The 17,480-nt window shown below is 47.0% G+C and overlaps 1 protein-coding gene across 4 annotated transcripts in view; it reads left to right on the forward strand.

Moving 5' to 3' along the window:
* SEPTIN2 (septin 2) overlaps positions 1 to 17,480 on the forward strand; it is a 1,307,428-nt gene that overhangs the window by 452,705 nt on the left and 837,243 nt on the right. For all 4 annotated transcript variants that reach the window (XM_044068783.1, XM_044068784.1, XM_044068782.1 and 1 more), the window contains one exon: positions 13,826 to 13,960. In XM_044068783.1, the coding sequence (XP_043924718.1) occupies positions 13,826 to 13,960 (135 nt within the window). The remainder of the gene's footprint in view (positions 1 to 13,825; positions 13,961 to 17,480) is intronic.

The following is a 17,480-nucleotide window of genomic DNA, read 5'->3' on the forward strand; positions in this document are numbered from 1 at the left end:
TTGCCTCCCCCCAGAACCATCAACTGGACAAATTTTGCACAAGGATTCCCCACAAGCTAACTTGGAAAGTGGATGCTCTATCCTTCAGCTGGAAAAACCTATCAGTTTATGCCTTTCCTCCTCTGCCTGTGCTCTCCAAGGTACTACTAAAGATCAAACAGGACAAGCCAAGGACGATTTTAATTGCACCAGACTGGCCTCGTCAACACTGGTACCCACTCTTGTGCAGTGTGTCACGCTTGGTTCCATGGCACTTGCCTCAGACTCCTTCCCTGTTGTCTCAGCAGGAGAACCAGATTCTGCACCCTCAGCTGCAAACCCTGTACCTGGCAGCATGGCTAATTACCTAATCTCTCCTTCACCATCCCTCAGTAAATCAGTGATGGACATCATTTTAGAGGCAAGGAGGCCTAGTACTAGAAAATCTTATGCTGCAAAATGGAAAAGATTATGTGCCTGGAACCAATTTCAAGGAATGAACGCAGCAGTGCCCAGTTTACCTCAGATTCTACAATACTTGACTGAGATGCTTCATAAGGGCTTGTCTTTTTCCTCCATCAAAATTCATGCCTCAGACATTTTAACTCATTATAGCACAGAGCCTCCCCTCTTCTCTCACCCACTGCTCAAGCAGTTCCTCAGAGGGGCCAAAAATGTAAGGCCACCCAGGAGAGCTCCAACTCTAGCCTGGGATCTTAACTTTGTCTTGAGAAACTCACTCTTCCTCCTTTCGAGCCAGCTGCTACTGCAGATTTAAAATTTCTTTCCTGGAAAACAGCTTTCCTTTTAGCAATCACTTCTGCAAGAAGGGTATCTGAATTACAGGCCCTTATGGCAGTGGAACTTTTCATCATCTTTCATGCGGACAGGGTGTCCATCAGAACCAGTCCCTTCTTCATGCCCAAGGTGGTATCCAGTATTGCTCTTAATCAGTCCGTTCATTTGACTACCTTTTTTCCTAACCCACAGAACAAAGGGGAACAGATACTGCACTCTTTAGATGTGCACAGACAGCTTAGATTCTGCTTGGACAGGACTAAACCTCAAATGACATCTGACCAACTGCTGGTTGCATTTGTTGCAGGGACAGAGGGGAAAGCTATTTCAAAACAAACCATTTCAAAATGGATAGGTCACTGCATTCATTTCTGTTATAAGCACCATGGAAAATCTATCCCACAGAGCATCAGACCCCATTCAACCAGGGCTGCATCTACCTCTACAGCCTTTCTCAGGGGTGTCCCTACTAGGGACATCCTAGAAGCTGCTACCTGGAGTTCTGTACATACTTTCACCAAGCATTATCACTTGCCAATTTTCTCTAAATCCAGAGCTGGTTTTGCCTCTGCAGTCTTGCAGGGCCTTATAGCTGGTCCTAATTCTATTTAAATTCCTCCTCCCAACCTTAGCTTTGGGAATCTACCCAAATAATGACTGCAACAGTGAAACACGAAGAACATAGTACAGTTGTGTACACTTACTATAAATGTAGGTGTTCGAGTGTATTCACTGTTGCAGTCCTGGTTACTTTCCCTCCAGCCCCCTTTCTTCTTTTGGCTATACCTCTCCTCTCACTTACTGTGTTCTAAAAGCTTTTTGGTGTATTTGCTTTTTTGTTGGAGGTATATCCTTGTATTTATAGATTTACTTGCTTCTCATTAGGGTGGCAAGAAAAACTGATGTAATGGCTTTGGCTGCATTTTTTTATACCCCTGACAACCTGACGTAATGGAAGAAGGAACAGCAACCGCAGGACCCAAGACTTTGTTAATCAGGCCAACTGAGGGCTACTGCAAGCAGATAACCCAAATGTAATGACTGCAACAGTGAATACACTCTAACATCTACATTTATGGTAAGTGTACACAACTGTACTTTTTGCACCCTGTCCTGTTCAGAATGCATTGTCTGTCAGGGTGTTTTTGTAGCAAGCTTCCCGAAGCACGAACTCATTGAGTACTTATATGGTCACACTTTGACAGTAAGAACAGTAGAATGGTTAGTTACTGACTTTAAATTTCAAAAATGCACGTAGTCTGAAATTTGGAGCCTTCCCCAGAATAGCTTTACAGTAAAACCATTGTAAAGACATAAATCTAAATCAATGAGGTTATGAATTCTGCTGATGTTCATCGTGTTACACTGCTGCAGTCATTACACTTGGGTTATCCTGCCGTCAGGCAGTTCCCCAGTCGGCCTGAGTTCCAAAGTCTTGGTCCGGTGTTGGTTGCTGTCGCCTTCTCCCTGACGTCAGTGCGACAGGGGTATACAAGATGCAGCCGATGCCATTTTCTTCAGTCTTTCTTGCCGAGCGGTGCCCGAAGCAAAAGCAGTTCGCAAGTGCCGGTCAGCCGTCTCCTGAGATTTTCATTCTGAATCCAGAACCGAAGTCTTCTACAAAGGTACGTACCCCGTTGGGGAAACTTTTTCTTGCCTCAGACCGATGTCAGTAAAAGTTAGTAACTGTATTTCTTGTTGGAAGCCTAGGCCCTGACCATGACGTGACTGGTCGTCGGTTTTGTGCTAGGTTTAACAAGCGCACTATTAAACATTGGTTTGACATTATTTTGGTAGAAAATTCAAATCTGAAGTAGGGACTTCATTTGTCTACAACCTTTGGGTCTTGGATCCGACTTCGGATCCGAGCCGGCAACTTATTTTACAGCTTATGGATCTGAGCTCCTAGCGCCTCCCCTTACCCATAATCCCCTGCCAACCCAGATTGACCTCAGATCTAGTTTGCCGCTCTTAGAAGAGACAGCTGGATTTCAGAGCTCCTGGCGACTTATCAGATAAGTCTTCAAAAAACTTGTCAAAACAGAAAATTTTTTGATTTATTTAAACAGTGTGTGTGTTTAGGATCCCTTTTTGTTCATTTTATTAATTTTTAGTGTAATTCCTCCCCTCACTGGTTCGTAGCGTGTGTGTGTGTGCTGCTTGTGTTTTTGGGGCCTGGTGTGTTTGTGTAGTTAGTTTATTTTTTTCCTAATATCGGAGGCCCCAAAACCAATTTTTTCTAAGTGCACCGAGTGTGGCCATAAGCTTTCACAGGCGGATGGCCACACTCTGTGTGTTCCGTGCCTTGGGGTTGAACACCTGTCCTCAGGGTGTTCCATTTGTGCAGCGTTCAACCCCAGAGCACTGAAAGAGCGGAGGTCGAAGTTGGTTCTGGCGGGACTTTTGCCCCCGGATCCGGCTTCGGCCTCTGGTACTCCCGTGGCTCCCCCTCAGTCCTTGGTGGTAGCCACTTCTGCCCCCCTTCCCCCGGCCAGGACTCAAACTCCCACTAAGACGCCGGAGGAAAGGGAGGCCAGGAGGGAGAAAAGGAGGGAGAAGCACCACAAGTGGCGGTAAGTGGCGGGCCGAGGCATCTGCTTCTGCCCCCCCCAGCTAAGCGGGCTTCTCTATCCATGGCTTCCAGGTCCCCTCCTCCTCGAATCCAATCCCCTTGCTTTTCCCCGGGACCCGAGTAGGAGGAGACCCGATCTCCGTCGAGGTCATCGAGGCGGCATTCCCGGCCCGCCTCGGTGGCCTCGTCGAGATCTAGTCTTTCTGATGCAGACTTGGACCGGATGATGAGAAGGTTCATCCAGGCCCAGCTGCAGATGGGAGTGCTCTTGCCTCCCCCCCCCCCCTTTGGGGTGGAGCTCGACACCTTTTTTTGCCCCGATAGCTCCTTCTCCGACACACTTCCCGGGTTCAGAGTGCTTGGAGCCGGGCAGCGTTGGAGCCGGGGGTGGGTCGGCGCCGACAGTACTGGGTACTTCGGATCCGACCCTGCCCTTCAGTCTGTCGGGTCCTTCGTCAGATCCGACCTCTCGGAGCCGTGGGCTGAGCTTCGGATCCGAGGGATTCAGTGTGCCTTCGACTCCGTCCAGGTCGGAGCACACGGGTCCTTCGGATCCGGTGGCCTCTGCACCGGTTCCGATCCCTTCATCAGAACCGAGTGGGAGCCGGCTTTCGGATCCCAGGGAGAGTGGCTCCCCCTCGGCCTTCGATGTAGTGGAGAGGGCTGTGTTGAAAGTATCCGGACCCCCGGTCCTTGCATCGGCTCCACCCTGCACTCCCTCTCTGCTGGATCAGGCTTCCATCACCCAGCCACAGGGACAGCCTGCTTCGATGTCCCAGGCTGTTCCACTGGAACAGGATATTGCTGGTGAGACCTCCTCGGACAGTCCCCCCGAGGAAGTGCCTCGCAATCATAACGTGGACTCTCCCGAGTCCTTAACAGAGGACACGGACTTGGATGAAGGGGAAGGCTCCCCAAGGTCACCCCCCGAGGATGTCTCCTTTGGAGACATCATGGAAATGCTCAGGATCGGGGGGGGGTGGTCTGCCCCCAAGGCTTCCTCCGACAAGTCCGTGTTCCTGGAGGCATTCGAAGCAGGCCCGTCTACCTCTTGGGTGCCCCCTCCGGCCAACCCCCTGGTGGACCTTATCACCACCAGGGCGTGGAAGGAGCCGGACACTGTGGAGCCAGTCCCCAAACGCCCAGATAGAATTTTGAGTCCCCCTGCAGACCAGTCCCATTGGAGCAAGGGTCCCCCCGTAGATGCCATGTTGATGGCGGCAGCCACCAAGAGGGAATTAGCTCAGGAGAGCCCCTCGGTCCATCCACCAAGCAAGGAGTCCCGCTTGATGGATTGCCTCGGGAAGCTGGTATTTAGTTCAGCGACCTTCTCAGTAAGGTCCCTGAACTACATGGCACATGTCATCAGGATTCAGCGAGATCTTATCAAAGTATATGCTGCTTCCCCCCAGAGTCCATGTCGGCGGAGGACAAGCAGTTGTACTCCACTCGTATGGCCACTCTTAAGATCGGTTTCAAATACCTCTATGCGGCTTTTGTCCCATGCCACAGAGGGAGCCGCTAGAGCCAGTGGAGCAGGTCTAGTCATGAGACGTCAGGCCTGGCTCCGACATTGTGACTTCGCGGAGCCCTTTAAGGCGTCCTTTGCGAATGCCCCCTTTGATGGTTCTGCCTTGTTTGGCAAGACCGTTCGCGAGACACTTGTTTAGAGCGAAAAGGACGGGAAGACGTTGTCTGCCGTCGGAGTCCGCTTCTCTGCTCCCCAGAGGTCCTTCTCCAAGAACCAAAAGGGACAGAAGAAGATGTGGTTCCGGAAATCGCAACATTCCCATCCTGCTCCGGACAACCAGTCATTCCGTGGCAGAGGAGGACGGGGAGGATGCCGCTCTAGAGGCAGAGGGGCCCCGAGAAATTTTGGGTCCAGAGAAACCTTCTCTGATCGGCCCACACAGCAGCTCTGAGGGGTTGCCCGACTGCTCCACTCTGGAGGCAGTCGGGGGCGCTTCTCAAAGCACCTGGCGGCTTGGGAGTCCATTACATCAGATCGCTGGGTGCTTCATATCATGTCCAGAGGTTTCAAAATTCCACTGCACCATGTCCCCAGACTCAAAAACCTCACCGATGTACCACCCGATCAGAGGGAGACGGCAGCTGCAGAAATTCAGCAGCTGCTAGACAAAAAGAGCCATCCAGCCCGTCCCCCCAGATCAGCTCGAATTAGGGTTTTACTCCAGGTTCTTTCTGGTGCCAAAAAAGACGGGGGACTTGAGACAGATTCTCAACCTTTCACTCTTGAACCTGTCAGTAACCAAAGAAGAATTCCGGATGGTCACCCTTCAGTCCATTCTCCCCCTCTTGCAGGAGAGCGACTGGATGTGCTCAATAGACCTCAAGGATGCGTACTACCACATTTTAATGGACAGACGATCCAGGAGGTTTCTCCGCTTCCGGCTGGGAGACGGTCACTATCAGTTCAGGGTCCTTCCCTTTGGTCTCACCACAGCTCCCAGGGTGTTTACCAAGGTGTTAGCAGTCATAGCGGCCCACCTGAGACTCCAGGGAATGCAGGTCTTCCCGTACCTGGACGACTGGCTCTTGTCCGCCCCAACAAGGCATCTACTCTGCGCAGCCAGAAATCACTTTCTCCAGCTAGCTCCCCATCTAGGCATTACGGTCAACATGGACAAATCCTCCCTTGCTCAAACACAAGTGATAGATTTCATAGGGGCCAAACTAGATATGAGAAGTCTGCAAGCGTTCCTCACTTTGGAGCGACTTCAAAACCTGAGACTTCATTCAAAATCTGAGACTTCATGTGCGGGCCATCCTCCAATCAAAAGCTCCACTGGCGGAATTGATCCTGAGGGTGCTAGGCTCCATGGCAGCAGCAATAACTCTTCTTCCATGCGCTCGTCTGAATATGAGGGTGCTACAGTGGACCCTTTTAGTCCAATGGTCCTTTCAGTTTCTCCCCCTCAGTCACCCTATCTCACTCAGCAGGGCTTGCAGGAGGACCCTCTTATGGTGGCTTCAGTCCCCGGATCTCCATATGGGACAACCCTTCTGCATGCCGCCTCCTCTCGCCACGGTGACCACGGACGCCTCTCTCTTCTGGTGGGGGGGGGGCATTGCTCAGGCAGAACGGTCCAAGGCACGTGGAACGACGCAGAGACCTCCTTGCATATCAACGTTCTGGAGATAAGGGCTTTGCTGCTGGCGTTGCAAGCACTTCAGAACCTTCTCCCCGTAGGAACTGTTGCGATATAGACGGACAACATGTCAGTTGTCTGGTACATCAACAAACAGGGGGGAGCCAGGTCCTACCCTCTCTGTCGAGAGGCCATGAGGGTGTGGGAATGGGCAATCTCCACCAACCGCTTCCTTATCGCAACGCACATTCCGGGACGGTCCAACATTCTGGCGGACAAGCTCAGCCGCACTATTCTTTCCCCTTACGAGTGGTCTCTCAATTCCCAGGTTACGAAGCGGATTTTTGCCGGATTGGGGCAACTCTGCTGCGATCTTTTTGCCACTTCCTCAAACACTAAATGCTCCAGCTTCTTCGCTCTGATTCCCCCCTTCAGGGAAACCCCAAGAGACGCTCTAGTGCATGCTTGGCCTCCCGGTCTCCCTTTATGCCTATCCTCCTCTACCCCTGATGCTGAAACTTATACAGAAAGCCTCTCTGTTGGGGAGCAGAATGATCCTCCTTGCCCCATTCTGGCCTCGTCAAATTTGGTTCCCTTACCTGTGGTCTCATCTGGTGAATCCTCCCTGGATTCTGGATCCCATTCCGGATCTAATATTCCATCCCTTAGGTCTACCTACCCCGAATCTGGACAACCTGAAGCTGACAACTTGGCTGCTCCAGTTCCACTCTTAGTCAGGACTCCCGGCATCTGTTCACCAGTTAAAGCCATCTTGGTGGAAGCACATAAACCTTCTACTAGAAAAGTCTATCGCAGTAAATGGAAGCGTTTTTCCATCTGGGCGGAACACCATAACATAGATCCCTTCACAGCTTCGTTGCCGTCCGTCTTGGATTTCCTCACCGGACTTTTTCAACGGGGAGATAGCTGTTCTACGGCCAAGGTTCAGTTAGCAGCCATTTCTCATTACCATGTGGGACACGAGACAGCTCCCTTGATGACTGCGAAATTATGTAAAACCTTCCTCAAGGGTACTTTCCTGCTCAGGCCTCCTGTCAAGGAAGCTGTAACCCCCTTGGGATTTATCATTAGTCCTTCAAGCCTTGACTGCCTCTCCCTTTGAACCAGTTGCCTCAGCCGAACTTAAATACCTTTCCTGGAAAAACGGCGTTCCTTGTTGCCATTACTTCAGCGAAAAGAGTTTCTGAACTTCAGGCCTTTTGTGCGAAACCTCCCTACTTGTTTTTTCATCAGGATAGAGTGTACCTCAGGACCAATCCCTCCTTTCTTCCTAAGGTGGCCTCAGAAACCAATATCAATCAGTCCATTAACCTGCCAGTTTTCTTCCATAAGTACCAGAATAAAGGAGAATACAAGCTGCATTCCTTAGACGTGCACAGACAACTGCGTTTCTACATTCATAGGACTGCTGGTCACAGACAATCCGATCAGTTGTTCATTTCCTTTGAACAAATTCAATCCGGGTAAAGCTATTTCTATGGTCACCTTATCACGATGGATTTCACAGTGTATTCTTCTGGCCTATGAAACCTTGGGGAGGCCCGCATCTCAGGGAGTATGGGTGCATTCTACTCGCTCCATATCTACTTCTGCTGCCTTTAGATTTAGAGTATCTTTGGATGATATTTGCTCTGCAGCCACTTGGGCCTTATCTCATACCTTTATCAACCATTATAAGCTGGACGTTATTTCCAGAGGGAGAGCATCCTTTGGCTCCGCAGTGCTCCGGAACATCCTTCCATGATGGCCGCCCAAGATTCAGGTAGCTGGGGACTCTGCCCAAAGGTTGCTGACAAATGAAGTCCCTACTTCAGATTAAGAAGTTATGTACTCACCATAACGTTCCATCTGAACCCCCCCCCCCTCCTTCCCCCTGGCCTTCAGAAGTCAATTCTTGAATGTCCTTTCTTGGTCCCTTTCGGGACACTTTTTTGGTCTGAGATTTGGTATAAGGGCAAACTTGATCTGAGGTCAATCAGGGTTGGCAGGAGATTATGGGTAAAGGGAGGAGCTAGGAGCTCGATCCATAAGCTGTAAAATAAGTTGCCGGCTCGGATCCGAAGTCGGATCCAAGACCCAAAGGTTGCAGACAAATGAAGTCACCTACTCAGATGAACGTTATGGTGAGTACATAACTTCTTCTTATACCATGCCGTCGGAACTTCCGACGACCGGAATACACAAAAAGCACAGACAAGGATAGGCATCCGAGGCCCAAAACTGACGACGAAACCTCTTCTAGGCCAGTCGCCAGTTCTCCGGTTTTCAGTGAGGCGCCTTCCCAGCCCCTGACGACTGCTTCTGTAGAACCGCAAGCCGCCTCTGACTCCCACGTGGAGATGGTTGGGCCCTCGGACTCACAAGTTCTTCAGCCTACAGAGACTAACCTTTCAGAGGGATCCAGAGTAGCTGAGCAACCCACAGCTACAGAGGGTGTCTTCAGACCTACTCAGTTAAGCATTAAACCCTCAGCTAAGTCTAAGCCTCCTTTAAAGTCTAAAAAACAAATACAGCATTCCCCAGGACAGGCCTCCATGCCCAAGAAACAAATGCTCAAAAAAAGACCTAATCACTCTGATCAGGGATCCCATCCCCCTCCTGATAAAAGGCTTAGGCCGGATGCAGACTATGACTCATCCGACCAGGTGTCCATCTCTTCTGGTTCATCCTCAGACCTAGGATACTCTTTACCCCCTTATGAGGATTATGATGCTGAGGAATCAGTTCCATCAGCCTCACCGCCTGAGGACTACTCCTTTGGGGAAACCCTACATACCATGAGGGAGCATTTCCACTGGGAAGGCCAGGATTATTCAGAATCCAAGAAAAGGCTCAGAGACTTCCTTTTATTACCTCAACACAGACCCTTTGCTATTCCGCCAGTGTTAGATATTGTGGATGATGTGTATACTGAATCCAGCTTAAATCCTGATTCCTTACCTCCAGCCCCTGTTAAACCTGACAGGTACTACAGAGTCCCTGACTCGCATAAATTTCTGTATAAAAGCCCTGCAGCTGACCCTGAAACTATTTCTCAGGGACCCAAAGGAGTTAAGGCCTCATCAGCCAAGAATCCTGTTCCCTCTGACAGAGATTCCAGAGCATTAGACAGATGGGGAAAGAAAGTATATACGTCTGCAACTTTAGCAATGAGAGCCTTAAATTGCCAGTTTCACATGCTAAAATATCAGCAATTTTTACTGTCTCAGTTAAAACAAAGAATGCTTCCAGAATCAGATCCTCCTAATTTTAAAGAAATGCAGGATTTATTGCATGCAGCTGAACAAGTGGGAAAGCATACTTTGCAATGTGGTTTTGATTCTCTAGAGGCCTCCTGCAGAGCAGCAGTTACAGGCTCTGTCATTAGAAGACATGCTTGGTTAAAAGAACATACGTTACCAGATCATGTTAAAGCAAAATTATTGGATGCACCTCTGCAGCAGGATGTGTTATTTGGAGTTATGGCAGAAGAGGTATTAAAGAAAATGGAGGATAAGGCAAAATCTATGCAAATGGTGAAGGATTTCTTACAGGTTCAGCCTCCTAGATTTAGCAGAAACTGGCCAACTAAGAATTGGTCCTTTCCAATTATAGACAGACCTCAAAGGGGAAGATACAGACGTCCAAGAGGTAGAGGTCAAACACAAGGTCATTACAGGCCTCGACAATGGGTTGTATCAGGCCAGAAAGAAGGGGAAGACAGGCCCCAACCATATAAAAAGCGGCTCCAATGACTTCCCACTACAGCTGCCAAACAAATCCTTCTTGGCAGCCCCCTTGGGAGGAAAACTGGCACTCTTCTACCACAATTGGCAAATGATCACCAAAGACAAATGGGTTCTCAACATTGTATTTCAAGGTTACAGGTTCCACTTTCACACTCTGCCAAGGTTAAAAGGAATGCCAAATCTGCCACCAAATCAATGGGCAGAGGCTCAAAAATAAATTACAGCACTCATGGATATGAGAGCTATTCAAAAGGTACCATCACAGGAGCAAGGACAAGGATTTTACTCGAGACTCTTTCTGGTACCCAGAAAGGACAAAGCCTGGAGGCCCATTCTGGATCTTTCATCTTTAAACACTTACCTGGATGTTCCGAAATTCAAAATGTTGACATTACAGCAGCTTCTTCCCATGCTGGGCAAGAAAGCTTGGCTCGTGACTTTGGACCTCAAAGAGGCATACCTGCATGTCCCTATCAGGCAAAACTGCAGAAGATACCTCAGATTCATAGCTGGGTCAATGCACTACCAATTCTCTGCACTGCCCTTTGGCTTATCTACTGCGCCCAGGATCTTCACAAAGTGCTTGGCACCAGTAATTGCATTTTGCAGACAGAAAGGAATTCAAATTTATCCGTACCTGGATGACTGCCTGATTCAAGCAGAGAGCAAGGACATTCTTCTAAAGCATCTGGCGTTTGTAAAAAAGTTAAGTTGCCTGGGGTACACAGTAAACAAAAAGAAATCAAAACTAGTGCCCTCACAAGAGATTATATTCCTGGGTGCCAGCTTGAACACAACGGCCCAGATGGCTTATCTCACACCAGACAAACAAGGACACCTGACTCAATATTTTCAATTGATGCCAACAAAGACCCAACTCCCTGCAAGAAAAATTCTGCAGGCCTTGGGTTACATGGCATCCTGCATACTACTAATTCCATATGCCAGACTGCATATGAGGAAACTACAATGGTACCTAAAGAATGTATGGTCTCAACACTATCAAAGCTTGGAAACAGTTATACCACTAATCCCTTGCCTTCAACAGGAGTTTCAATGGTGGGCTCAAGCTTGTCACCTCAACAAGGGACAGCATTTTACACAACCCACAGCCAGGCAAACACTGACAACAGATGCATCGGATTATGCCTGGGGAGCACACATGGCAGGCAAATGTATTCAGGGCACGTGGCCCGCAGAACAAAGGCATCTTCACATCAATCAAAAAGAGATGCTAGCTGTACAAAATGCGCTTATAGCTTTCAAGGACCTGCTGCATCCAGGGCAACTACTACTAAAGACAGACAACACCACAGTTATGTGGTACATAAACAAGCAAGGGGGCAGTCACTCCTACCCCCTATGCAGACAAGCTGTAACCTTGTGGAACACAGCTATAAACCTTCAAGTTCATCTGCAAGCCCAATTCCTGCCAGGAGAGAAAAACACACTGGCAGACGACTTGAGCAGAAACATCATGGATCCCCACGAGCGGAAGTTGAATCCACAAATATTCAGAATGATAATACAGAAATGGTGGAGCCCGGACATAGATCTGTTCGCATCCCCAATAAGCTGCCAGCTACAAAAATTCTGCACAAGGAGTTACCATCCACAAGCATGGAAAGTGGATGCCCTCTCATTCAGCTGGGAGAACCTACAAGTATACGCTTTCCCACCACTACCTCTTCTGCCAAAGGTACACATAAAAGCCAGGCAGGAAGAGCCAAAGATGATCCTGATTGCACCAGACTGGCCACGCCAGCACTGGTACCCAATCTTAAGGAGCATAGCACAAGAACCACCCTGGATTTTGCCTCAAATACCACATCTGCTGACTGAACACAACAAACAAATACTACACAGCCAGCTAAAGACCTTAAACCTAGCTGCATGGAAGATTCCTTAGTCAAGCAAGCAATGCCTCTCTCCAAAGCTGTTATGGATGTCATTCTGGAGGCCAGAAGGCCTAGTACCAGGAAAGCCTATTCGGATAAATGGAAGAGATTCTGTGCCTGGAACCAAGCTCACAGCCTTGACCCTCTTGTCCCAAGCATTCCTCAGATACTACAATACTTAACTGAGATGCTGGACAAAGGACTTTCCTTCTCATCCATCAAGATCCACGCCTCTGCCATCTCTGCTCAATACAACATGGATCCACCAATTTTCTCTAATCCTCTGTTAAAACAGTACCTCAGAGGGGCTAAAAACATAAGACCGCCCTGTAGAGCACCTACTCCAACTTGGGACCTCAACTTTGTTTTGGAGAAGCTAACTTTACCTCCTTTTGATTCAGCCAACACAGCAGAATTAAAATATATCTCTTGGAAAACTGCTCTGCTCCTGGCAGTAACATCAGCACGAAGAGCTTCAGAATTACAGGAACTAATGGCAGTGGAACCTTTCCTCGTACTCCACCAGGACAGGGTGTCTTTAAGAACTAACCCTACTTTAATGCCAAAGGTGGTATCCAGTGTGGCTCTAAACCAAACTATTCACTTTATCCTAAACCACAGAATAAAGGGGAGAGACTACTGCACTCTTTGGACATTCACAGGCAGTTACGCTTCTACTTGGACAAAACCAAAGCTTTCAGAAAATCTGAGCAATTAATGGTAGCATATGCTGCAGGAGCACAGGGAAAAGCCATTTCAAAACAGACTATTTCAAAATGGATAGGACATTGTATACGTTTCTTCTACACATACCATAGAAAACCTGTACCTAGCAGAATTAGATCTCACTCCACCAGGACAACAGCCACTTCAACTGCCTACCTCAGGGGAGTACCTACCAAGGATATTTTGGAAGCAGCAACTTGGAGTTCTGTACATACCTTCACCAAGCATTACCATCTGCCTCTATACTCTAAATCCAGAGCTGGCTTTGCTGCTGCAGGGCCTTATAGCCACCCCTAATGCCTTATAGAACCAGCCACCCTTCCTCAGCTTTGGGACTCTACCCAAGTGTAATGACTGCAGCAGTGTAACACGATGAACATAGTACAGTTTTGTACCTACCATAAATGTAGATGTTAGAGTGTATACACTGCTGCAGTCCATGTTACCCTTCCTCCTTCCCCTCTTATTGGCTGGTACGTACCTATGTTTTCTACCCTTACTACCTATGGGGAGTATTTGCTGGTAGCTGTAAGTTTTTTTTTTTTTTTTTTTTTTTTTTTTTTATGTATGTTTTATTAGCAATTGGAATTGCCTACCTATTTAGAGGCACCTGACATCTGGGGCAAGAAAAACTGAAGAAAATGGCATCGGCTGCATCTTGTATACCCCTGTCCCACTGACGTCAGGGAGGAGGCGACAACAACCGACGCCGGACCAAGACTTTGGAGCTCAGGCTGACTGGGGAACCGCCTGACGGCAGGATAACCCAAGTGTAATAACTGCAGCAGTATATGCACTCGAACATCTACATTTATGGTAGGTACAAAACTGTACTTTTTTATACATTCAGGTTTAGCTACAACACTAAGAGGTGAATTAGAATCTGTTTTGCATTTTAACTTTATGTAATGATTCACTTACAAATAGTGTAGTAAAGATACAGGAAAGTCAAAGGCTAGTCTCAATTGTCTTTTCATCTCTCTTTCTGTGTAGTTTCAAGACAATAATTCACTACATTGACAATCAGTTTGAACGGTACCTTCATGATGAAAGTGGTTTAAACCGAAGACACATTGTGGACAACCGTGTTCATTGCTGCTTCTATTTCATATCGCCCTTTGGGCATGGGTAAGATGGTATCTTAGAATGCATATTAAAAATGAAATTTTCACACTACCTGTCTGTGTCTATGGTACTTAGTGGTTTTTTTTTTTCATTGTATAACCCCATTGACACTTTTATAGTATTTTTTGGCTTTTTTTTTTTTTGTAGTAAAATGTTTTGTAAACTTCTAAGCCCCCCCCCCCCCAAAAAAAAAAAATCCACTAAATCCTTGGTGACCTAGGTTTGTATCCATTGCCTTTAATATAGGCATCCCACACAATCAAAGGTACAGCATTAAAATCTGTCAAAACATGTCTACGTTAACACTGCCTTGACTTCACTTGTTGTAAAGGGTAACTACTGTCAGAGCAGGGGAAAATATTATCTTTTATAAAGAATAATATGATAGTATAGGCCACAGACAGCATGAAGTGAGGAAAATGTATCCTAGCACTGTACACATCGTATGGCAAGGTAAAAAAGGGTAAGAACGGGATCTGTACCAATGCACTTTAATGAACTAGGAGACTGTTTTGTTGGCTGAATTAAATGTCTGCTCAAGCAGTTTTAGAATAAGTTGTAAAATCCTGACTGAAATCACTTTTGCAGTATTTATGACAAATGGGTTGTAACTCGCTGACTTCTTTTTGGGATACCTTCCAAAAGGCGTATGTTTGGATGATAACCTCAGCTGATGTTCATTGTGTTTCACTGTTGCAGTCCTAACAAATAGGTTATCCGGCTCCTGATAGCCCTCCATCGGCCAGAATACCACATCGGCTGCCGTCGGTTGTAAAGGACGTCAGGTCGTCCGATACAAAAGGAAGCAGCCGACGTCACTTCCTCAGTCTCCCTTGCCTTGGAGTCCGAAGCAGAAGCTTTTCATGCACGAGTGCCGGTCGGCAGATTACTTTGGTTGGTTTCTGACTACAGGAGTTGAAGTCTACTACAGCTAAGTACCCCATTGGGGATCCTTTTTTCTTGCTTTAACGAATGTCAGAAAAGGTTAATAATTGCTTTACATGTGGAAAGCAGATTCCCCATAGACATTTTCATTCCTATTCATTGTCTGTTTAGGCCTTGACCACGGCTATGTTCTTAGTGTTTCACTGTTGCAGTCATTACATTTGGGTAATCTGCTGAAAGGTTGCCCTCAGTCGGCCTGAATTCCAAAGTCTTGGGTCCTGCATCAGTTGCGGTCTCCTCTTCCATGATGTCAGGTCGTCAGGGGTATAAAACATGCAGTTGACACCATTTTCTTTAGTCTTTCTTGCCGCGCGGTGCCCGAAGCAGAAGTGTTTCGCAAGTGCCGGTTGGCAAACTACTGAAATATTCGCGTTTGAGTTTCAGAACCGAAGTCTTCAATAAAGCTAAGTACCCCGTTGGGGAAACTTTTTTCTTTTTTTTTTACCGATGTCAGAAAAAGTTAATAATTGTATTACTTGTGGGAAGCAAATACCTCATAAGGATTTCTATTTATACTGTATTCCTTGCCTAGGCCCTGATCACAACGTGCCTGGCTGTCGGTTTTGTGCTAGATTTAACCAACACACTATAAAGCATCTGTATATTTTTGCATCTAAGTATTTTGGAAACAGATTTAACTACCCAGAGATGTCGTCGGATAGCAATCAGACTATCGGAGTACATAAAAAATGGAAAGAAAAGGACAGAGAAAGGCAGTCGAGACCCAAAACCGACGAAGAAGCTTCTCCTAAGCCAGTCGCCAGTTCGCCGGTACTCAGTGAGGCGCTTTCGCAGACCCTGATACCCGCTACCTTTGAGTCGCAGGCCTCTGCCGACACCTATGTGGAGTCCGGCATGCCGCAAGATAATCAAGGTATTGGACCGACGGATGTATCTTTCTCGGATGGGTCCAGAGCCGCAGAGCAGGCACCAGCTTTTGATGGTGTATTCAGACCTCAGCATTTGTATATCAAACCGATGACAGCTGCAAAGCCAAAGACTAAAGCAACTTCTAAAACTAAAAAAACGACGCCTGAGACACGTGCACAGGCCTCTATGCCTAAAAAACAGATGATCAAAATGGCTGAAGACCTTATTACCTTGATCAGGGGTACCCATCCCCCTCCAGATAAGAGGCCTAGGCAAGACACTGACGGACTATGAATCTTCAGAGCAGGTTTCTGATTCCTCTTCTGATCAGGAATTATCTTTACCTCCCTATGAAGATTCTGATGCTGAGGAGTCTATTCCATCTGTATCTCCTCCTGAGGATTATTCATTTGGAAAAACCTTGCATACTTTGAGGGAGCATTTTCACTGGGAGAGTCAAGACTTCTCAGAATCAAAAAAGAGGCTCCGGGATTTCCTCCTCCTCCCTCAGCACAAGCCTTTAGCCATTCCCCCTGTGTTAGACATTGTGGATAATGTTTTTTCGGAGTCAAGCCTGACCCCTGACTCTTTACCTCTGGCTCCCAGTAAGCCTAACAGGTATTACAGGGTCCCTGACTCTCATAAATTTTTATTTAGAAACCCTGCTGCTGATCCTGAAACTATTTCACAGGGTCCAAAGGGAATTAAGGCCTCAACAGCAAAAAACCCTACACCCTCTGACAGAGATTCAAGGGCGCTGGACAGATGGGGAAAAAAGGTTTATACATCTGCAACCTTGGCAATTAGGGCCTTAAACTGTCAAGTTCATATGCTTAAGTTATGTTATGGGATTGCTGAAACAGAAAATGATGTTGATTTCAGAATGTGCAGAAAATAAGGAATTGCAGGAATTATTGCATGCAGCTGAACAAGTTGGAAAGCATACTTTGCAATGTGGTTTTGATTCTTTAGAGGCCTCCTGCAGGGCCGCAGTTACTGGATCTGTGATTAGAAGGCATGCCTGGTTAAAGGAACAAAATTTGCTTGATCATGTTAAAGCTAAATTGCTAGATGCACCTTTACAGCATGATTCTCTGTTTGGTATTGTGATGGGCCCACACAGCTTGCCCAAATTATTAGGTGCCTCGACCACCTCACTGCTGCGTACAATGAAATGACAACAGTTATATTAAGGGACTGCATCTTGTGTATAACTTTTTTGTAAAATATGCTAGACACATGCTTTAAGTGCAAACCTTGTTTACTAAACTTTAGTGTGTTGAATTTTGATTAACCTGAAAAAAATGTTTATCAGCTTACAGAGTCAAATAAGAGGAACCATCACAGGTCTGCAGTCAGCTAAGGGATAACTGTTCTCTTAGAAGAGGAGGTAATGCATAAAAGCAGACATTACAGGACTTGTTTACAACTTAGGAAATAATTTATAATTTTCTAAAATATTCCATCAGTTTATGATTAAACTTATGATCTGGGTGTCTCAGCCAAACCTGTTGACCCTATGGCCTGCCCAAACCTATAAAAAGCTCAAAGGCTGATAATAGGATGGAACTCACCATCCAGATTTGACTGATCTTTGCACTAGCCTGAACTGAGCATACAGCTATTTTGCCAGTGCCAGCCCTGTCTTAACGGAACTCATCTTCTGGATTTGATTTGACTGATTTGCTTTGATCAACACGAACATTTA

The sequence above is a fragment of the Protopterus annectens genome, chromosome 4.part0, assembly GCF_019279795.1.
Source record: "Protopterus annectens isolate FY-2018-M chromosome 4.part0, PAN1.0, whole genome shotgun sequence".
Lineage (NCBI taxonomy): Eukaryota > Metazoa > Chordata > Ceratodontiformes > Protopteridae > Protopterus > Protopterus annectens.